General features: G+C 42.6%; 1 protein-coding gene across 3 annotated transcripts in view; it reads left to right on the top strand.

The window, feature by feature from the left end:
- Positions 1-24,148, top strand: part of MSRA (methionine sulfoxide reductase A) — a 256,105-nt gene that overhangs the window by 70,917 nt on the left and 161,040 nt on the right. For all 3 annotated transcript variants that reach the window (XM_027697799.1, XM_027697801.1, XM_027697800.1), the window contains exon 2: positions 23,604-23,672. In XM_027697799.1, coding sequence (XP_027553600.1) covers positions 23,604-23,672 — 69 coding nt within the window. The remainder of the gene's footprint in view (positions 1-23,603; positions 23,673-24,148) is intronic.

Genomic DNA, 24,148 nt, shown 5'->3' with positions numbered 1-24,148 from the left:
AAATATTGCCTGTCACGTTCTCTAATTTATCACCAAGCTGACAGACTATTTCAGATTTGGAAACCTCCCAGAATTTGAAAATAAATCAAGTCACCCTTGCAGTTCAAGTAGTACTTTGCCCCTTATCTCAGCTCTGCTGTTTGTGGAAGGGCAGAAAGGGAAGGTGGAATAATCAAGCCCTAAATTAAATGGCTTGGCATTTTTCCAGTCCCTACTTTTTCCTGCTACCATGGACTGTGTCAAGATCTTTTTTTCCTCTCAGTTGGCTCTAATCAAAGTGTCATTTTGTCATTATTGATCCTTATTAGTGCCTGAAAGTGCTGTGGTTGAAAGTGCTGCTTCCTCGGCCCAAATTTATAGTCAGTAGTTAAGTTTCCTCATCCCTACTTCTCTGTGAGTATATTTTCTTATACTTCCTTTATCTATTCATCTATTACTTTTAGTGAAATTCATATAAATTCATATAAAACATCTGGACTGGATGAGGAGGGAGGCAGGAAGAAGACAGGACTCACATAAACTCTCTTTCATGCTCATATTTCCTATTTTATTCCTGTTTTGCTCCCCAGAAAGTTGTTGTCAACTGTGGCATCTCAGAAACTGTCAGTCCAACTACCAGCCCCCCCTTTTTTAGGGCAGGATGGGAGATTGGGAGAACTTTTCACTTCTTTCTTTTTAATGCTCCCTTTCCTCTTTGCTGTCACTCCCTGCAGTGCTGAAATTCAGAATCTGTTTGTGTTCCCGTGATTTATTTTCGTGCCTCCACACCTTCCCTTGCAGAGTTCACTTACTTATGTCAGGAATTCTCCTGGTGAGTCCAGAAACTTCCATTATAGGCACTCGCACAGGTTGCCCAGAGAAGCTGTGGCTGCTCCATCCCTGGAAGTGTCCAAGGCCAGGTTGGACTGGGCTTGGAGCAACCTGGGCTAGTGGAAGGTGTCCCTGCCCATGGCAGGGGGTTGGAATGGGATGAACTTTAAGGTCCCTTCCAGCCAAAACCATTCCATGATTCCATTACTCTGTTCTATAAGTGACTCCTTATCTCTGGAACATCTGCAAAGAGAATGGGCAGGATAAAGCTGAATTAACCTTTCATCAGTAAAAGGGCTTGGGCTTTTAGGTTAATATCAAATACTGATTAGTTGTTTTGTGTCATTTTGGGATCAATAAGACTTTTCCTGGGCTATTTTATATTCATTCCAACCTGGTTGACTGTAGGTGCAGTTCATATTCAGGGTGGTTGTGGACTCCCCATCCCTAGAAATGTCCAAGGCCAGGTTGGACAGGGCTTGGAGCAACCTGGGCTAGTGGAAGGTGTCCCTGCCCATGGGCAGAGCTGGAGAGGGACGTGGGACAAGGGATGGAGGGAGAGCACAAGGGGGAATGGCTTCACACTGCCAGAGGGAATAAATCCTTCCCTGTGAGGGTGGGGAGGCCCTGGCACAGGTTGCCCAGAGAAGCTGTGGCTGCCTCTGGATCCCTGGAAGTGTCCAAGGCCAGGTTAGATGGGGCTTGGAGCAACCTGGGCTAGTGGAAGGTGTCCCTACCCATGGCAGGGGGTGGATCAAGATAAGCTTTAAGGTCCTTTCCAACCCAAACCATTCCATGATTTCATGATTATTGTTATTTTTTCTTGAGGCAATTCCTAAATAACTTCACAGGCTGCTGATCAGAGACCTAATCTCCCCTTTTCACACCTTTGATTTCTTTCCGCTCCTGAGCGTTTTCTCCAACCTGAGCAGGAATTGTTCCTTTCTCCAAAATTTTTTTTTAACAGAATCTGTATCCTTTAAAACACTTCCTTGTTCAGGGAAAGAGGTTTGTTTGCAGATGCATCTTCCATGGGAATGTTATTTTTGAGGGACATTTGGGCAAAGGTCTCAACCATTTCTGGGATTTTGTTTTTCACTTGTTCCGTCTGACCTGTGTTTGAGGAAGAAAAGTTTGAAGCAGAAATCTGAGGCAAAGACCAGGAATTGGGGTTTTTTTCCTGTTTTCTCAGGGGAAAAAAAAAGAAAAATAAGATGAGAAAGTTATAGCAATAATTTCTCACTGATTAGATCAATCTTAGTTTAAATTTACAGATCTTTTCCTGCTCTTCAGTTGGTTGATGATTATTTGTTTTATGAGTAGACAAACAAAACAGTCCCTTGTCCTTGTGTGAATATTTTCTATATGCAATCGAACCAAGTTTTATTCCCTGTCTTTGACACCTAAGATAATACTTTATATTTTTATATATAATATTAAAGACTTTGCACACCACTTTCGGCCTGAAATACAACAAGGGAAACAATTTTAATTGCATTTTGATTCCCGGTTCACTGTCCAGGAATTTTATATAATTGTTTATTAGAGATTATCGTGGTCTCTACCACAATAATTAAAAGATGAAAAGCAATAAAAAGAATTAATCCTGTTGCACAACAACGGAGCTGCCTGGCTTTGCTGTTTCCTTTTGCAGTTATTAACCAGCAAAGATATTTTCCCAGCGAAAATCATGTTTCAAGAATTGCATTACCAGCTAAACAATTTCAAAAGCTGCATTTAATAATATTGTAAAATAAAACTATTTCCTATGGTTGAGTGAATAATGCAGCTCCCTCCAGTAGTGGAACCCTTTGCTAATTAACTGGGTGCTTTCATATCAGGAGCTGATTATTGCTTCTGGAAACAATCATTTAGCCACTGAGAGAGGAACAACACATCTTAATAAAGACATTTTTCCTTCCAGATCAGCTCATTAAAAATTTTTCTAGTGTTTGTCGTCCCCAAGGTTGTGAAGTAGTTTTGACTATAAAATTCCCTGGGTTTCTGGCTGTAAAAGGGAGATATAATGTAGGTGGCCAAATGGTCAAAGTGTTTTTCAGGTTGATTTATTTTATTCCTATTCATGGTCAGCACTAAATATTGATATTAGAAACACACTGTCTTTAATTGCTGTGAGTTTGTGATTGATTTAGAACCTTCCAGAGAAATACAATTCATTATTGGTTCTAATTTTTATTTTGTTTTGAAGAGACAGAGTTCAATAAAATGAATGTTAAACAATGGTTTTACTCAAACTAAAGAGTTTCCTGGATAGAGAAATCAAATGTAAAATTATGTATATAGTGACAAACAGCCTTCATTTGAATGTCCATTTAATTGTAGGCATTTGGGATCTCTTTGGATGTATTTCAGTATTTGAATATCTGTTTATTGTGGATATTTGGGAACTCTGTGCATCTATATCAGTATTTCAGTGTCCATTTAATTGTGGAAATTTGGGATCTCTCTGCATCTGTTTCAGTATTTAGATGTCCATTTAATTGTGGATATTTGGGATCTCTTTGCATCTATTTCAGTGTTTGAATATCCATTTATTGTGGCTATTTGGGGTCTCTGCATCTATTTCAGTATTTGAATGTCCATTTAATTGTGGACATTTGGGATCTCTTTGGATCTATTTCAGTATTTGAATGTCCATTTGATTGTGGACATTTGGGATCTCTTTGGATCTATTTAAGTATTTGAATGTCCATTTAACTGAGGACATTATTCTACAAGTATTTATTATGCTGTTCCCTCAGTCAGCAAAACCATCTAAATCCTTTGTAAATGTTTTGTTGACAGTTATGCAATTTTAATTCATTTGTATAAACATCAATGAGAGAACAAATCCGTGAATCACAAGCCCTGGACATGCTGTGACATGTAATCTTTAATTTAAGAGCTGGGATTTTAAACTCTGTGTGAAGTTCATTACCAAGTTATTTTATTTTGACACTGGATGTCTATAAATCTGTTTGTCCTGCAGACTGACAGAGGTGGCACCTCAATCATCTGCTAAGATTTCTCTGTGCATGAAGACAAATCATGTGTTAGAAACAGGACTGACTCAGGCTGGAGGGACCTCAGGAGGTCTCAGGTCAAACCTCCTGCTCAAAGCAGGGTCAGAAAACCTCTCTGTGCAAAGTGTTCCAGTGCTTCATCCTCACAATCCTCCTCACATCCAGTTGGAACCTTTCCTCTTTCAATTTGGGACAAGAGGAAATGGCCTCAAGTTGTGCCAGGGGAGGTTCAGGTTGGATATTGGGAATAATTCCTTCATGGAAAGGGTTGTCCAGCCCTGGCACAGCTGCCCAGGGCGGGGGTGGAGTCCCCATCCCTGCAAGGAATTAAAAGCCCTGTGGATGTGACTCTTGGGGACAGGGGTTAGTGGTGGCCTTGGCAGCACTGGGAATGGTTGGACTTGATGATCTTAAAAGTCTTTTCCAAGCTCAGCAATTCTGGGATTCTGTGTTGTTTCTCCTGATGTGCAGCTCAGTAAAGAACTTGAGTTTCTCTGTCACCTTTTCTGGAGAGAGCAGGGGATTGGGAAGGATCTGGTTACACCCTGTGCCGAGGTGCAGAGGGATATTCCTCACCCATTCTTCATAAGCAGATGATGTGCAAACATCATCTCTGTATTCATGGAATCATGGAATGGTTTGGGGTGAGAGGGACCTTAAAGCTCATCTTGTTCCAGCCATGGGCAGAGACACCTTCCACTAGCCCAGGTTGCTCCAAGCCCTGTCCAACCTGGCCTTGGACACTTGCAGGGGTGGGGCAGCCACAGCTTCTCTGGGCAACCTGTGCCAGGGCCTCCCCACCCTCCCAGCCAACAATTTCTTCCCAATATCCCATCTAACCTGCCCTCTGCCAGTGGGAAGCCATTCCTTGTGTCCTGTCCCTCCATCCCTTGTCCCAAGTCCCTCTCCAGCTCTCTTGGAGCCCACTGGAAGGGGCTTTAAGGTCTCCCTGGATCCTTCTCTTCTCCAGGTGAACACCCCCAGCTCTCCCAGTCCGTCATCTAACCCTGCCCTCTGTCAATTTGAAGCCTTTCCCCCCTTGTTTGTCACTCCAGGCCCTTAGAAAAATTCCCTTTCCATCTTTCTTGTCGGCTCCCTTCAGGTATGAAAGGCCACAATCAGGTCACCCCGAAGCTTCTCTTCTCCAGGCTGAACAAACCCAGTTTTCTCAGCCTTTTACTACACAAAACATCACAGGAAATATGTATCAATCCTTACTTATCAGGTTTTTCTTGCTGTAATTTCAGTTTTTCCATCACAAGATATTTTTCTTGTTCCTTTAAACACCCAGACTGTATCAGAGGCCTGTGTTAGGCAGGTTGAGTTTTGGTATTTTGAAGTAGCTCTGATGCTTTGCAACCCTGTGAACTAAATTGATGGGTGAAACACCCAGCCCTTTTCATGGAATGTTGTCATCCCATTATCATTTCTGTGCTTCTCTGGGCAACCTGTGCCAGGGCCTCCCCACCCTCACAGCCAACAATTCCTTCCCAATATCCCATCTAACCTGCCCTCTGGCAGTGGGAAGCCATTCCCTGTGTCCTGTCCCTCCATCCCTTGTCCCAAGTCCCTCTCCAGCTCTCTTGGAGCCCCTTTAGGCACTTGAATGCTGCAATTATTGGTCTGGATGAGAAAAGAATCAGGGTTATTTTATCTTATAAACCTGCAAGTGTTGGATCCTCAGGTAACTCTTGGCCTTCAGAGAGGGAGCAGAGCCTGTGCTCTGTGAGATAAATCTGTGCCATTTGCTCCAAGACTCCCTTAAGCTTAAATGAGGAATAAATTCCAGTCTCATGTCCCTCTCTAACATCAGAGTGAGCAGCTTTTGTATTTATCTGTGCAAGGAAGTAAACCATTGAACTCACCGACTTATTCTGCGTTTTATAGTTTTTATTTTATTAGAGCATTTCTGAGGAATCACAGAATTCCAACTGCAGCATTTCCTCACCTCTCTTTCTGTGCCTTCATCAGCTTTGTGCTCTTCATTTAGTGCCTCCCCTGAGTCATCAGTATTGGTCTAATGGACTGGAACAGCCTAAGGTGAATGGTAATTACTTATTGAGTTGCTGATAGCCCAGATGAGAATAGGACTTATTAGATCAGTAATAATGAAAATCTGTGTCTAATGCAAAAAATTTTAGAGTCTGAGAGACAAGTGTCTGAATTTATAATTTTTTTTTTAGCTATGCAGGAAGTTAAAATATTATTATAGGAAGGTTTAAAATTAATTATATGCATCATGTTGCTCTATTTTTTTTTCCACAATTGCAGCTCTTTTGGCTGAGGTGTTAAATCCTTTTAACCTGCCATTTTTGGGATGGCTGAGTGCTGGGATGGGGAGGTATAAGGGAACATCACCTCCATAAACTGGCCACTGATATTTTGCTTTCTTCTATTATTTTTCTGTTCAAATGAGTATGACATTGTGTTTCTTTCTTCCAATCTTTGAACTTTGGTGTATCCTTGCAGACATAGACTTGGCTTCCTTTATTATCCCCTAAAGTAATTCTCTAATTCATCATCATGAAAAGTCCCTTATTAAAAGGTCTGCAGCTGCATTGTTAAACAGAATAGCAATAATAACAATAATAATTTGTATGAACTGACATGCCCAAGCAGGAAAGTGGGGTCTTTATTCAAATATCTGCAGCTACTTTGGTAAAAAAATAACAATAAACCCAATAATTTTGTGATTTACTATAATATTGATGATTTAACCAGTAATTTTTGTGATGAGAATAAACTCATGAAAAACTCTGAGATGCTACACAGGCTTTCAGAAGTTAAGTAAGACATGTTGAGATTCTGCATTTGAGATTCTGCTTCTTGAGTACCTGTTCAGGTGATGTTTGAAATTGTTTCTCAGTTGTAGCAGGAAAATTCAGTCAACTGAACGTTTGTAGAAAGCAAATACAAAAGTGAAGTGAATGTGGTCAAAGCAAATTAATTTTAAAATGCCAGGAATATTCATTCAACTCTACATTGGACATATTAAGAGAAAGTTTGTGTTTTACTTTGGGGAAGGCAGTGAAATGTGAAGAAATAGAACAGGGTTATCAAAATTAAAGATCCCTATGCCTTTTTTAATGCACTTTTAATCCACTTGACCATCTTCTTTCTCGATGAACCCAAGATCCAAATCCCACAGAGGTCACCACCGACCTCATAATTAACTCACATTAATCTACCTTGTAAACCATCACCTCTCTCTCTATATATGTATTTATATTGAGCACATAACTTAGATTTCCAGTTTTCAAATAACAAGGAAAGATCAACAGTAACCTTAATAAACCTTAATAATGTTTTCATTATTCCCTCATTGCTTGTTAATTTGGGTCTACAGTGTTTTATGTTTCTAGAGCAATAAACATTATCTTACTTTGAGAAGTGTTAGAAAGTGTTGAGAAAAACAGAATTATTGTTATTGGAAGTATTTAAGGTTTTAACCTGAGAAGGTCAGAGAAACTTAATTGTAGGGGTTTTTCACTGAATATTTTGGAGCTCTGATAGTGTCATTTAGAGCCTGTCATTTGTGAGCATCACCCAGGAATCTTTCATAGTCAGGAGCAGGCAAAACTTGCCATCTGAATTTTGGCAGCAGCTCAACCCTATTCCACCTAATTTGTACAAAGATTCCTGCTCTTTCTAGACATAAATTTAGGTTAAAATACGGCACAAAATGAGGAACCTGAACTTTCCAGGCTCAGTTCTTTCTGTGAAGTGCTTGCTATAAAATTTTGCACTTGGCTGTGTCTGTGGCAGGTTGTAACTTCTTAGGAAGCAACTTGAACCTCATCAAATCCACTTCCTGTGGTCGCCTCAGGCAGCAGTGCCCAGATTCCCCCAGCACAGGACATCCAAAACCTTTTAAACCTTCAGGAAACTTCTATACTTAGTAACCTGAGCAGAGCCAGGGTCTGTTTGTTGGCCTTTAGGCCGCTGGGGTGGTTTGGCCACCTTTGTGCTGTGAAACTCTCTTATCTCACCAGGGTCTGCAGCTCCTGCAGAGGGGCAGTGGAGGGGCAGCTCCAATCTCTGCTCTGTGTGAGCAGGGGCAGGACCAGGGAACGGCTGGAGCTGTGTCAGGGGAGGGTTAGGTTGGATATCAGGGAAAGGTTCTTCCCCCAGAGGGTGGTTGGGCACTGACCAGGCTCCCCAGGGCAGTGGTCACAGCCCCAAAGCTGCCAGAGCTCAAGGAGTGTTTGGACAGTGCTCTGAGGACCAGGGTGGGATTGTTGGGGTGTCTGTGCAGGGCCAGGAGTTGGACTGGATGATCCCTTCCTACTGAGGATTTCTGTAATTCTCACTCTGTGGATTGCCCTTTCCCTCTCCATGAAGAGCTGGCAAAGCTGTTGGGGGTAGGTCAGAGTAAGGGAAGCCTGAGCATTCCTATCTGTGTGAGAGAACAATGTGATTCCCAACATTCCGTCCCTGGAGAGCTCTAAGAGAAGCGTCCACAGTGTCCAGTTGACAGAACTGACCAGCCACTGACCCTGACTGCCCATGGCCCTACCAGCTCTGTGGCTCTGCTGTGCCTGCTGGAGCTCACCCGTGGCCCAGCTCCTGCAGCCCTTCATCTCCCCCAAAACCTCCTGCACCACAGGTGAGGACTGACCCTTACCCCAGCAGCCCAGGGATGCTCTGTGGGGACATTTAGAGCCCTTCCTCCCCTGAACCTCTCTGTGCTCCTCCTCAGTTCTGTCAACATCCGACCCCCCAGACTGGGATGTGACCTCCAACATTTGCTCTTTCTCACAGGATCAGCCAATCTCAGGGGAGGTTTAGTTTGGATATTGGGAAAAGGTTCTTCCCCCAGAGGGTGTTTGGGCACTGAACAGGCTCCTCAGGGCAGTGGTCACAGCTCCAAGGCTGCCAGAGCTCAAGGAGTGTTTGGATGATCCTCTCAGGCACATCGTGTGACTCTTGGGGATGGTCCCGTGCAGGGCTGAGGGTTGAACTTGATGATCCTTGTGAGTCCTTTTCAACTCAGCACATTCTGTGATTCTGTGAAGTGTCCACGAAGCCTGTAAAAATCTATTTATTTCCCTTGAATACTTGAAATAATACACAGGAGTCAGCTTTTGGAAAGATCCTACAATATAAAGCGCTGAGCTCCTGAGAAAATCTTCCATCAGTTCAATGAGAGCTGTTGAATCATTGTGAAAAACTGTCCTTGATTGTGTAGCACCAGAAACTGCAGCTGGTCATAAAACATGAGGCAGGAAAAATCAGCCCAAAATTGGAGTCACATTTGCAACACTATTCAGCAATATAAGGATAAAAATATTGTAGGAGTGTTGTGGTTTTCTGCAAACCAGGCATTATAAACTCAGGCTACTTGATGTTATATTTACTTCTGGTAAATCAAGACACATTAAAGCACTAAAACCATCATTACATTTTGTCATTTTAGGTGGGAAAAAAATGTTAAAAAAATCCACATCTATTTTATCTCTGCAAAATCTGCTTTGCCTGCCCTGAAATCACAAACATTACCATGTATCACTCAGAAAATTTGTGAGTAGTGGCTGGCAAAATTATAAGGCAGGATTTCCAAGCAGTTCTCTTTTATTTCACTTTTATTCCTTATCTGAGGAAGGAATACTGTGGGCAGGCACTGAAGTGGAAGATACACAGACATGGGACATTTCAGAAGCGATGAGAGCTGAGCAAACTCCTCCAGGAAGGAAGGGATGCAATATTCCCATTGCAATCTACAATTATTAAATGTAAGTGCCCAATTTATTCAATTACAATGGAAGCTCAATTTGTCAGGTAATTTCAGTGTGTGATCATAGAATCATCGAGTGGTTGGGTTGGAAAGGACATTTAAGCATCATCTCATTCTACCTCCTGCCACGGGCAGGGACACTTTCCACCATCTCAGTTTGCTCCAAGCCCAATCCAACCTGGCTGTGGACACTTCCAGGGATGGGGCAGCAACAGCTTCCCTGGGCAACCTGTGCCAGGGCCTCCCCACCCTCCCAGGGAAGATACCAGATTTGAAGACTCAAATTCTGGTTTTAAGATCATTCAGAGCAAAACAAGACTGGGAAGAATGTGAAACTTCTGCATGTTATTAATTGGACCTTTATTCGTTAATAAAAGGAGGAAACTTAAAAAATTGATTCTGTTTTCAAAGGAATGTGTTGTGGATTTAGGTTTCTATTACTTTCTATTTCTTGACAAAAAGAAAGGTTCAGTTTCTGTTATGGAAGGAAAGTGGATTTACTGTGACTTATGGAATTATGTCTGCTAAGGGAATACATTTTGTGGTACAGCCAATGCTGCCATGATGACACAGTCAGCCCTCACTGGGCTTGAGGTGGTTGTTTTCTTCCTCAGAGGAGTGAAATTCATTAGAAATACAGGATTCCCTGGAAAATGATATGGGAATTTGGTTCCACAGTGGAGATGACAAATCACTTCTTTGCAGATAGTAAAAAATTTTGGATTCATTTGGCCAATCTCAGCACTGAGTTAGTCACCACTGGCTCCAGTCACAGGGAAATAAATGTCCTCGAGGTATGACTGGAATATTTTAGCTGATGGCTTTGGCATGAGATGAATCATGTTGGAATCACCAGCCTACACCACTGCCTGCTTTATTTGATTATATCTCCTGCTGTAATAGGTTAAAATGTTCATTTGGATGATTTTCAGAACAAATCCTAGTTTTCAGCTGAAATTTGCTGTGATAAAAGTGAAAAAAATTTGTCACTAATGAAATATTTTATGATGTGTTTCTAGTCACTAAGAAATAGAATATGAGCCTTAAACTGTGGTAGCTCTTCATGGTGAAGTTACAGTAAATTTTTATAATTGGGCTAAGTACTTCCCATTTCACTTAAAAATTGTTTTTTATTAGAATTCCTTCATCCACTCCAGATACATCAAGAAGGATCTCCCCCTGTGGGGACCAGTGACAGGACCCAAGGGAATGGCCTGAAGTTGTGTCAGGGAAGGTTTAGGTTGAATATTAGAAAAAGGTTCTTCCCCCAGAGGGTGTTTGGGCACTGACCAGGCTCCTCAGGGCAGTGGTCACGGCCTCAAGGCTGCCAGAGCTCCAGGAGTGTTTGGATGATCCTCTCAGGCACATGATGTGACTGTTGGGATGGTCCTGTGCAGGGCTAAGGGTTGAACTCAATGATCCTTGTGGGTCCCTTCCAACTTGGCACATTCTGGGATCTTTTAGTGTAGAATCATGGAAGGGTTTGAGTTGGAAGAGACCTTAAAGGTCATCTCCCCCCACGCTACCAAACCTGGCCACACAAACCCAACACAGTGGTTTATAACAGTGTTCAATTCTTTATTTTTTCCATCAGATTTTGAGCTTCTTCAAGTAAAATCACAATTCCCTTTTTTTTTTTTTTTTTCAAAAATGCCGGTTGGCCCAACCTTGGTGCTCCCCGATCCTGTTTGCTGGAATATCAGCAGGAAAAAGGCTGCTGGTGGTGTGAAGCAGATTGTGAGGGGAGGTTGGGGCCCGTCAGGCTCAGCTGAGCACCAGGGCTGGTCATTTATCACTGTCAGAGGGTGAGGGGGGACGGGGCACTGGACCGTTCCCGCTCATCTGTGCCGTGACAGCTGACGGGAGCCTAATGCGACCTCCGGGCGGATAATCTGCCATCCAGGGGGAATGTGTGCCAGGGAGATACTCTATCACCAGCCACACTCCCTGCTCAGAGCTCCTGACATCTTCACAAGGCAAAAAGAAATGTCAGCTGGCCTTTGAGGGGCTGTGGGGATTGTGGCGAGGCGCTAAAAGCGGGCTGGGCGGTGTTGCCGTGGATTCGTGTGGATCCATCTTAAATCCAGCTGGATGGACGTGCAGAGAGGCACGGAAATGATAATGGGATGACAGCGTTCCATGAAAAGGGCTGGTTGCCTCACCTGTTAGTTTAATTCTCAGGACTGCAAAGATGCTGTGAAGCAGTGGAATTATATAAAAATAGCAAAACTTCCCCCCGCCTAACACAGGCCTCTGACACAGCCTGGGTATTTAAAGGAACAAGAAAAATATCTTGTGATGGAAAAGCTGAAATTACAGCAAGAAAAACCTGATAAGTAAGGATTGATACATATTTGCTGTGATGTTTTGTGTAGCAAAAGGCTGAGAGAACTGGGTTTGTTCAGCCTGGAGAAGAGAAGCTTTGGGGTGACCTGATTGTGGCCTTTCATACCTGAAGGGAGCGGACAAGAAAGATGGAAAGGGAATTTTTCTAAGGGCCTGGAGTGACAAACAAGGGGGAATGGCTTCAAATTGACAGAGAGCAGGGTTAGATGGAATCTTGGGAAGAAATTGTTGGCTGTGAGGCTGGTGAGGCCCTGGCACAGGTTGCCCAGAGAAGCTGTGGCTGCCCCTGGATCCTTGGAAGTGTTCCAGGCCAGGTTGGATGGGGCTTGGAGCAACCTGAGATAGTGGAAAGTGTCCCTGCCCATGGCAGGGGGTTGAAATGGGATAAGCTTTAAGGTCCCTTCCCACCTAAACCATTCTATGAGTCTGTGAAATACTTCCTGTAGGTGCTAATTTAGAGCAAGGCTCCCAAACCAGTGTGAGAATGTCCTGATTCCAAAAATTCCTGCTCTGCTACCTAATGAAAAATCCTGCATCTTGAATGTTGTTGATCTTCAACTCAAAACTTATTGTTTTTACTTGCTATTATTTTTATTAACTGTATCCTCAGTTTGCTCTCCATTACAAATCATATGCATTGACTTAACTGGGGAACATTTTAATTGAGCTCTGCTGGAGATTTTCCAATAAATTAACATTACATGTTTTTAACAGATGCCTGAATTTGACATTGTTATTAGACATTGTAATTAATAGAAGTATTACCCAAATTAAAATCTCAGGGCCTTAGAAAAATTAAATTGTAGGTGACTGAGGGATTTTAACTCATTAACAGAGAGTGACTCTTGATTTGCCTCCATTGGGTTTTATTAGCCCAATAAACACATTTTTCCTAGTAGCTGGAGATGGAGCTGAACAAACTCTTTAGGATAAGGGTCTTGGGAATCAAAGCATGTTTTATCAGTGATACTGTAAAGTTCTTTAACCTGTCATTGTGTTGGAATAATATGCCTAGAATACCTTTCTGGGATGTTGTCAAGTTTTAATATCATAGAATTATAGAACCATAGAAGGGTTTGGGTTGGAAGGGACCTTAGAGATCATCCAGTTCCAACCCCCACACAGGTAATTAAAGACTTGAAAAACCACAGCTCTGCTTTTTATCTACAAATTCCCGGCCAGCCATAAATTTCAAAGAGATTTTCCCACTTTGAACATGTGTGTGAATGTCCAGCAAAAATTATCTTGTGTCTCATTTTGAGAAGCCGTGGATATAAAAATCAATAATAGCTGGTCAGTGTTAAGTGGCACGAGGTTGAGGCTGAGCCCTCAGAAAGAGATCATCCTAAATCAAAAATCACACTTAGGAGGTTATTTAGTCACACTGAGAAGGTTATTTAAGTAAATATTAACATGTAAAAGGAAATTAGAAATAAGCAATGTAATTAAAAGCAACTAGGGGGATTTTTTGAGGTCTGCACCCAGTCTTTCTTTGCGGAAGCTCATCTCAAATTTGGCATTTATGGTGCTGATTCCCAAGAGAGATGTTGAGCCAAGCAGTGCCAGGACCTCACTGACCAACAGAGATTATCCTCCAGCCTGTGGCTTTCCAGAGTCTGCCCATTATAAAACTTTATTTCTCCTGTGAATGTTCTCTTCCCTCAGGTTGTGGTCCCTGCCCCTTCAGACGTTTTTTTTTTCCTCAAGAAATACGGGGTACAAGCTCTCCTTCCATAACAGGAAAACAAGAGTTTTATTCCTGGAGCTGCTTTGCATCTCTCTGTGCTTCCTCACAGAATTTCTGCCCAGAGCTTTGTGCTGCTGTTCATTTTTCATGGTGTACACACCACGTCCCAGTTGAGCATCCAGTGCATGTTTTATTCATGTGCTTTTCACCCCTTCTTTGAGATCATTAATAAAGCTGCTAAATAAACCCAGGCTTAACAATCCTCCTCGCCACACCCCACTGGACATCCCCTCCCTGCTCCCTCACGCTCGTGTTTATCGTGGTCCTTTGTTTGGATCTCTTGGTTTTCCAGCCTGTGTGATGCTGTTCTTATCCAGGCTGGTTTAGATAAGGGTTTCAAGTGGGGTTTTGAGAGGCATTGGCTGTAATTCTGAAATAAACTCAGTTGTATTTTATCATCTTCACTCAATTCTTATGCTAACAAGGTGCTCCATGAAAAGCAGCAATGGTGGAGATGTCATGGGTGGTTCCTGGCAGGTGGATAACTCACTGCCATGCTCTGTGCCAGGTTTAGGACCCTTCTATTTTCTTATCTATTTTCTATTTCTTTTCAACCCAGAGAGGTTGTGGCTGCCCCATCCCTGAAAGTGTCCAAGGCCAGGCTGGACAGGGCGTGGAGCAACCTGGGCTAGTGGAAGGTGTCCCTGCCCATGGCAGGGCGTGGAACAAGATGAGTTTTAAGGTCCCTTCCCACCTAAACAATTCTGGGATTCTGTGACACACAAAACCAGAGCCAACTCCTTATCTCCTTCCTTAAACCTCCTCTAGTTAAGAAAACATATATAAAAAACCTGACACTCATTAGTCTACCTGTATCTTCTTAGAGAAATTATATGTGTATTTCTTGTTTATTTTTTAACTGCAGACCCAGGTGTTCTCCATTTTGAATTTCCCAACAGGTCAAAAAGGTTAAGTTCTAAAAACGAAAGCTGAGATCTTTAAGGTCCCTTCCAATCCAGGCCATTCTGTGATTCTCTGATTTTCATGTTATGTCATCGCTTCATGAGCTGGGTTTTTGGGAAGTGAAATGATGTCACAGTCCCAAAATACCATGAGCTGACTACTTTGTGTACCCAATATATCTGTCTATGTTAATTTTCTGATCTGTTGACCCTTGTAGACAGGATTCTTACAGAGTCATGGAATCCTTTACCTTCAGGTTGGTGCCATTATTTTTCTCTGCTGTTGTTCCTTTTGCTATTTTGATCATATGTTTTCCTGTTAACATTTGTTCTGGTTCACAGCCCATAATCTCCACTGGTGTCAAGGCCATATTTTAATAAATATGGATGTACACACAGGTACATCTAATCCTCCCACTGAACAGATCTTAAATCTCCATGATGTTCCTGAAGGTGTTATAGGAGGAATTCATCTGAGTTTGTCTCTACTTTCCTTATAATCAGTGCTCAGAAATTGACATTTTTAAATATGATTCGTTTTATCCTGAGGAAAACATCCAAAATATGTCAAATGAATCACCACACAGGTGGTTGGTTCTTTCCAAAGTGCAGGAGGCTCCAAGGCTCAATACTCAGGCAGATATCTGTTGATGACTAAAGCCAAGTGACTTTTATTTAATCTTAATGTATCTGCCCCAAAACTCAGGACACGTGGCTTATGGAATTAGGAGCAGATCAGGCAACGCGTGTGGCACAGTTGGGATGTGAGTGCTCCTGTTTAACTGGGCCTCGTGCTCTTTGTGTCTGGGAAGGTCACGTGATCTTAGAATCCCAGAATTGTTTGGGTTGGAAAAGCCCTCTGAGCTCATGCAGTCCAGCTGTTCCCCAGCACTGCCAAGGCCACCACTGAGCCATGTCCCCAAGTGCCACATCTACACGGCTTTGAAATCCCTCCAGGGATGGGGACTCCACCTATGCCCCAGCCAGGGCTGGACAACCCTTTCCATGAAGAAACCTAAACCTCCCCTGGCACAATTTGAGGCCCTTTCCTCTCGTCCTGTCCCTTGTTCCCTGGGAGCAGAGCCTGACCCCCTCCTGGCTCCCCCCTCCTGTCAGGGAGTTGCAGAGCCAGAAGGTCCCCCCTGAGCCTCCTTTTCTCCAGGCTGAGCCCCCCCAGCTCCCTCAGCCACTCCATAGTATCTGGCTTTGTCTCCTTGAAAGCAGTAAGTCTGTTATTGTAATTTCTAGGATACTTTCCTCTATTCACATCCCAAATATATATCCCTGATCCTCATATTTCACTCCCACATCCCACTGTCCTCTGTCCCAGCTGCCCCACGCCCAGTATGTCCATCCACCCCAGTAAATTGCAGATCTCAGAATCGCTGTTTCTCCTCCTCTGCATCTTCACTACCCTCTTCTAAGAAATTAATTCATTTTAGTTTTCAAAATCTTATTTTCCTGTCGCTCCTGTCGGTCCATTTCCTGGTAGGAGCTGCTGAACAAAACCAGTGTGGGATATCTGGCCTTTGGTCATTAAGCAGAACCTCTGTTTTTTCAGGAGTCCATGTGTTTTGGAGTCTGAACTGACCCACTGTGCTGGGACTCATCACATTTTGTAGCCTCAATCTGTTCCTGTTTGATGGAGTGGGTACAGAGAGCACAGAGTGTCACCTTGTGGGACATCTCCACAAGACATTTCAAAACTGGTTTCAGCCCCCACTCTTCCTTTCCTAACCTCTTTTTATAAGCAAAGTTATTTGTTTTTCAACAAAATTGGTAGTTATTTTATTCCCTTGAGTGATATAATGGGTTTTTTAAATAATATCTGGGATCCACCCTGTGAGAACAACCCACAATCCTCTAAAATAGTTGTAACCAGTGAGTTACTATCACACAGACACCTCTCTTTTTAAATAGTCATGAGTTGATAGCTGATCTCAACTGATGAAGGATGGAACTAGAGAAGTGAGAGGTGAAGGAAACCCAGTAGATCATGTTCACCATCTGTGCCAAAGCTGAGGATCAAAATGACCCTTCAGAGACAGAGACATAAATGCCCAGGTTTGGGGAGCAAAGTCCCTGCACTGCAAATCCCCCTTGGGAGACGAAGAGATTTGAAAGGTCACACCTGGGGTTTTCCATCTGGGATGACAGCAGGTTTCCTTATCACACAGGAACTTTTAGAACTGACAGTTCTGCTCCTTCAACTAGACCTGAAGATAAAGAAGAGCTTCTGTTTCATCACCAGCTGTGAAGGATTTATGGATGAAATCCTGCCATAAATTACACATCTAATCCCACTCAAGTGGAGCTGCCCTGTCTCTCCTGTGCTCCTCTAAGAGAATGACCCCAGTGAAGCTCTGCTTTCCTGGAGTTTTCCACTGAGTAGCTTCTTGAAATTCCCAAAAGGATGAAGAGAGGCTCCACCTTCAGGAACAAGGATTAGTGGGGGGTCTTGAACAGTTTAGGTTGGAAATGGGGGGATTTAGCAGGTAATTTCTATTCCTTCAGTAGTACTAAGTACAGACTTTCTCTTCAACAGCCCAACTTCCCCTCTGTCCTTTACAGATTATTGTGAAACATCTCGAAAGCATTTTCTGATATCCAGGTGATTTTGAGACAGGGGATGGATATAAATAAGGTGCATGATTTCCCCTCTGCTGAAGAAGGATCTGGTTCAGTATTAATGACTGGAACAATCCTATCCTTGTACAATTTATCAAATCCTCATCTCTGACATAATTTGGTACCCGGTACTTGCATAACTCCTCTTGGCACAAACATCAGGAACCTTATTAGAGAACTAAACCTTTTCTTTAAAGAAATATCTTTTGGGTTATGAAATAGTGAAAATAAATAAATAAACCTCCTTAGGTTTAAAAGGTTCAAGATTCATATTTAGGCCTATAAATGAATGACCTGGTTTACAGAAGAACCAACCAATGGTGGATTTCAGGGAAGGTAATAGAAATTCTGGAAGCCCAGAGGTTTTTAGAATCAGGTAATTTACTCAGGCTGAAGGACAAATAAACGTCAGATCCCTGTTTTCTAAACCAGGGGAATGAGATCCAGTGAAGCTCTCATCAGACAACATGTAAATACACTGAAACAGAGTTTGGTTTTGAAGATATCAAGTAAGTTGTATACTTGAAAAATACAAATAACACATTTATTGCTGTTATGTGTTAATAACAGGGTGTTAATGTGTTACTTCCACAGGCCATGTGGCCAAATGGAAGGGCATGTTTCAGTAGATTTAGTAGACAAATATAATTTAGTAGATAAATTCAGTGCTCTCTGTGAGCTTCAATAAAGTTACTGTAAAGGATCATGGAATCACAATAACCTGAGCTGGAAGGGAAGCCACAAGGATCATATTCATCTCCTAAATATGACTGGATAGGGCTGTTTGAAAGAGTGAACAGATGTTAGTTCATCCTCTATTTACATGTACTGGTTATATTAAATGGTTAAAATAAAAAGAAAATACTTGTTTAGAAAATACTGGTAGGAAAGGCTAATTTTCCTTCCTTGGAACTGAGTTTTCATATTGAACTTTTTCCCAAGGGCAGCGATTCCTTATTTTTGCTACTAAGTCATCCTTACCTTTCTTCTCTTTGGTGACACTCAGAGACCTTTCCCTCATTGCCTGGTAAATGGTAACACGGCACTGCCAAAATTCCACCATTTTTTCCTCCCCTAAATGTTGCAGTCTTTCACTGAAAATAAAAGGTAATTTGTTGTTTGCAAGGCAGAAAAGAAACCCACTGGCCTTCAATTATGTTCTGTATATTGAGGTTTTCCCATATTGAGAATATTTTCCCATATTTCCCATATCTCTGTATTGAGGTTGGACCATTCCCATCCCTGGAAGTGTTCAAGACCAGGTTGGACAGGGCTTGGAGCAACCTGGGATAGTGGAAGGTGTTTGTGTTGGAACTGAATGAGCTTTAAGGTCCTTTCCCACCCAAACCATCCCAGGATTCCATGATCCATTGTACTGTGGCCTTTCTGGGAGGTGCAAACTCCAACACTGAAGCTGAACTTGGGCATTCAGTGTGTTTTTAAATCAAAGCCCACAGCAGCTGGAGGTGACACTGAAATGCCACCAGTCTGTCTCCGTGTGCTGAGCTTTCCAATGGCGTTTTTCATCCTGCTTTTTATTATTTTGCTTTGGGGAGGTGGAGCTGTGACTGTGGGTGACATACTCCTCTGACATCTACAATTTAAGAGGCATTTAAATAACTCCCTTATTCAATGCTGAACATTTTTCTCCACCCCTCCTAACTCAGATGAAAGCAGCCTTTGGCACAAAGGCCTGGTGCTGAGTTTTATGCCCCTTTATTGCCTCCAAACTTGGGTTTAAAATGAAACTACAGTAAATATTATCTGTACATTCCATGCACAGCTGACACTGAAAAACCTCCACCATTATGGTGTGATGGGAAGTGTAGGAAAAGGAAAGGGGAAAGGAGCAGCTGATTTCCTTCAGGATGTTCCCCCTCACCCCATCACTGCTCATCCCTTTTCCCCCTCCTCTCCCCCTGTTCCCATCGTGGTTGTGCTTTAGGAGGTGGAGGAGGCTCCTGGTAATTGGTTAATGAACTATTTTCAATTCAATTCCTGGCTGCTCTTGCCATGGAAAATTAACAGTCCTTGGGTATAAATATGACCCTTACTCCTGGATTAATTTGATTATGTGAGAATCTCAGTTTTCATTTAAAAAATAATAACTTTCTGGCTGCTCTGATAAAACAAGTTTGGATATGCAGTCTAAATATTCCCCAATGGCTTAAAAATCAAAAGATGAATATGAAGAACATATGAATCTCTTATTAATAAAATTTAAATGTCCTCAAATCTTTACTGTGATTGCTTGAGATTGAATATTTTGAGACCAGAAAATCCCTGATTTTTATTCATTGCTGGATCAGCATTCTCTGAAAGCCAAGTCTTTTTTAAGCAGCTTCATTTGGGTTCACAAATAGACGAATTATATTCATTAATGACTGTGGGTACCTTAACCTACAGTTCCTTTACATTTTCTCAAGACTTGTAGCAGAACAATAAATCTGGTGAGAACTGAAGTCAGGCTGGTTTGAAAGGAAATATTTTTTGCAGAACTTTCTCACTGGAACATATTTCATTGTTAAATTTATCTGGTACAGGTGTGATGCCATTGACACACGTGGAACTGTGAGGATAAATGGAATAAATTAAATAATACTAATAAATACTAATAAATTAAAGGGTGCCAGAGGATAGGTCTGGGCACTGGAACTCGATTGTCCACACTGAGAAATTGTTGGGATGGGATCAAACATGATCTCAACAGGGATAATTAACACTCAAATAGATTCTAGACATGACTTGTCTATTTTAATAGTTTACTTGTACAGATATGGATTAATGTGGTGTGGGCAGCAGGGAGGGAGGGGATTCCCCTCCTCTTCTCAGCCTCAGGAGACCCCTCAGGAGACCCCACCTGGGGTCTCCAATATAGGAAGGATGTGGAGCTGCTGGAGAGAGTCCAGAGGAGGCCATGGAGATGCTCCAAGGGCTGGAACCAGGATGGGAGAGCTGGGAGTGTGCACCTGGAGAAGAGAAGGATCCAGGGAGACCTCAGAGCCCCTTCCAGTGCCTAAAAGGGCTCCAGGAGAGCTGGAGAGGGACTTTGGACAAGGGATGGAGGGACAGGACAAGGGGAAATGGCTTCCCACTGAAACAGGACAGGGTTAGATGGGATATTGGGAAGGAATTCTTCCCTCTGAGGATGGTGACATGCTGGGATGGAATTGCAAGAGAAACTGTGGCTGCCCCTGGATTCCTGGCAGTGTCCAAGGCCAGGTTGGGTGGGGTGTGGAGCAACCTGGGGTAGTGGAAGATGTCCCTTCCCGTGGCAGGGGTTGGAATGAGATGAGCTTTCAGGTCCCTTCCAACCCAAACCATTCATTGATTCCATGATAATCCGTGTGTGGATGGAACTTTACTTGCAGTCAGTGAATCTTCAGCCAAGGGCAGTTGTAGGACTTGCTCGAAACTATTAGGCGAGAGCTGCAAAACCAGAGTAATGCCAAAGAAATGGTTTAGCAATTTTGGATTATCTTTCCATGGATTGTGCTGTGTCACAGATGCAGAGGATGTGGGGAGGATTACTTTTATTAAAACCCAAAGAATTTAAGGAGCACAAGCCAGGCACTGCACCTGTGTGAAGCAGACTTTGCCTGAGGCGAAGCTGAGTGTCGAATCCTCCGGGACATGTGTTGCTTTCAGCTCACGCTGCTTGTGTTCAGCAGAGAGCAAAGGATGTCACACGTATTTCTCAGGCTTAGTTTGGGGAAATTCGTGGAGTTTTGGCAGTTGAGGATGGGGCAGCATTTGGCAGCTTTGAGAGCAAGTCCCCCTGTTGTTCAGTTGTGAATTCGTATCCATGAAAATTCTGACAGTTTGAAAATAATAAAACAGAAGGAAAAAACTCTTCCTGATCAACTGACTGTTGAAACCCTGGGGGTCAAGAGATAAAAAAATGACATAAAGACATCCCTGGAAGTGTCCAAGGTCAGGTTGGTTGGGGCTTGGAGCAACCTGGAAGAGTGGAAGGTGTCCCTGCCCATGGCAGGGGGTGGAATGAGATGAGCTTTAAGTTTCCTCCCAGTCCAAACCATTCTGGGATTCTCTAATCCATGTCCTCCCAATTCCAGTTTTCCGAGTGTCTGAATGCAGTTGTATTCCATTGATGGATTAGCCTCTTAAATATGAACAGAATTTGGGTGGAATATGTTGCTTTCTACATTGGGAGCTGAAGGGAAGATCAGTGTTCCCTGACAATCTCCATGTCTCTGTAAAAAACCAGGATTTGTCCTACTTACTGCAAACCCTTATCTCTGGAATGATGATGGGCTTGGAAAAGTCATTTATTCTTTCTGTTACAAGTTACAGGGAAAGGCCTTTTAATTTTTTTTCTAATTCCATGCTGCCAATGTAATTCTGATTTTCTGGAATTATTCAATCCAATTTGTAGGTGAGAATTAAAATGTTTTCACATGAAAAACTGTGGAGTAAAAAGCACTGAACTGGGATTTCTCTGATGAGTGTCTTTGTTGAGAGTTTTTATTACTTATGTGTTGTTATTTATGTTGTTACTTTCTTCCTGGGGTTGAATGTATATTTTGTGAAGTCCTTTTAAATTTGGGGGTTTTCTTTTACTATTTATTGCATCTAGGCAGGAAACGCTGGAAAAATTGTAAACCAAAGTATGAATGACAAGAAAATGAATTATTTTATCTGGCAAAGATCTTTGCAATGAAAGTGTGAAGGCATTGGAAGACAACTTGAGCACTCTGAAAATATTACTTTCATTCAAGCCCATCTCACCTCTAAAAGTTTAATTTTAATTTTAATATATTGAAAGCCTCCCCATTTGAAATGAAAACTGCTTCATACATCATCTGTGTCACTCACTCTTCAAATGAAAGCAGCTCTCAGGGCTGGGACAGGGTTAGTTTATTTGATCTTACAAGATGTTTCATAATTCTTCTGACTGTTCACTCCTCTCAGGTGGCTGTAGATCACGTTGGGAGCACCAGCTCTGGCTTATGAGGTTGAAACCTTGCTCATATTACTCCCACTCTGGAACCTCCCAACAATTTGCTCCCTAAAGCCCCTCTCCTGTGCCTCAGAGCGTTCAATCTTCCTAAATGCAACCAAGTGACTCGTGGCACCTCTTGCTCCAGTTGCAATAACTCTGATTTTCCCTCCTCATTGAGCGTTGATGAATGTTCGATGCCAGCCCGGATTAGGAATGTGCCTCCCTGATATTGCTTTCAGAGAATTCCCTGAGAATTCTTCATTTGACCTGTTTTATTCTTCACCAGGCTCAGGACTAAAGGGAGTAAAATAATGCATATACTGAGAAAATATCTTGGTTTTCTCCCTGCAAAGTATTTTGTGGGCAGAAATCTCTATTTTGAGTTCAGGCAGTTTTGTTTCCTGCCACCCTTGTTGATGATGAATCTTAGGAGATGGAGAAATGAATGGGAGGATGCCAGAGAAAAGGGTTTAAACTGAAAGGAGGGAAGGTTTAAATTAGAGATTGGGAAGGAATTCTGACCTGTGAGGGTGATGAGGGGCTGGGATGGAATTCCCAGAGAAGCTGTGGCTGCCCCTGGATCCCTGGAAGTGTCCAAGGCCAGGTTGGACAGGGCTTGGATCAACCTGGGCTAGTGGAAGATGTCCCTGCCCATGACAGGGAGTTGGAACTGGATGAGCTTTAAGGTGTCTCCCAATCCAAACCGTTCTGGGGCTCCAGGATTCTCTAACACCAGATTCCTGCTCCTCCCTTGCATCCATCTCCCTCTCAATGCATCAAGAACAGAAGAGGGTTGATGCTCCCACAGCAACTTCCCCATTAATTTGGGATCTTAAATCACCGTGGGTACCACCACCGCCCCCCATTAATTGTCTTTAAGCTGAAATAGAAGAGATTTAGGTGGGATATTAGGAAGAAATTTTTCCCTGTGAGGGTGAGGCCCTGCCCCAGGTTGCCCAGAGAAGCTGCTCCATCCCTGGAAGTGTCCAAGGCCAGGTTGGATGGGGCTTGGAGCAATGGGATAGTGGAAGGTGTCGGGGTTGGAACAGGATGAGCTTTAAGGTCCTTCCAACCCAAACCATTCCATGATTCTCTGATTCCCTGGTTATGTAAACAAGCAAAGGAGAATTATGATTCCCTGTTTTTCTTCCTTGCATGAGGAGGCTCCTTTCAAGAGCAGAGATTGCTGCTCTGGAGGTTCCTGTCACATCAGGATCAGCTCATTTGTCTCAACCACCAATCTGAAATTCATCCTCAGTTTCTCTCCTGGGACTTTGGGGCAGTACTTTTAAAATACAGAGAGCATGAAGTTCCACATTTAGTGATTGTACAGGTTGGCTTTCATAAATCAAACTTCAAGTTTCAATAAATCTAAAGAAATAAAGAGTTGTTTTTATGCAAATCATGTATTCTATTACATTATAACTTGTTTTTTTTTATGCCCTTCCAGATAAACATCACGTCAATGGAAACAGAATGGTGGAACCTTTCCCAGAGGGAACACAGATGGCTCTGTTTGGTAAGACATCAGTTCTAAAACAAAAGCTCTAAGCTTTGTAGTGTTCCTGAATTCCAAATTCCTTCATTTCAGCCTGAGTTCTCAAAGTTTTAAAATCTGTGCTGCTCCTGCCATTTTCCAATCACTGCCATCAAGCTAAGGCCACTGAGCATTTGGGGACACGGCCATGCCTCCCCAAAAATATGCTAAAAGTATTTTTTCTTAATTATACCAGCAGCAAATTTAAACGGCAAATTCTTTGTATTTTGGGACTCTGTAAGTTTGGGGGAAGAGCCTGAACTAGTTGAACTTTCTGATTCCACCTTACCAAGACAGGGATTTTCACACCTCTTCTCCAGAAACATCCTTTAATCCTTTAATTGGGATTGCACAGGGGCAAGTCTCAAAGAGCAGGAGTTACTTAGGAGTAATCCCTCTTATTGCTCAGAGAGGGTGTGGATTCTCCTTCACTGGAGATATTCCAGAACTGTACCATG

This window comes from Neopelma chrysocephalum, unplaced genomic scaffold (genome assembly GCF_003984885.1).
Source record: "Neopelma chrysocephalum unplaced genomic scaffold, ASM398488v2 Primary Assembly neopelma1_123, whole genome shotgun sequence".
Taxonomy (NCBI): Eukaryota; Metazoa; Chordata; class Aves; order Passeriformes; family Pipridae; genus Neopelma; species Neopelma chrysocephalum.
The sequence above is the reverse complement of the archived record's forward strand: the minus strand, read 5'-3'. Positions and strand labels throughout refer to the sequence as shown.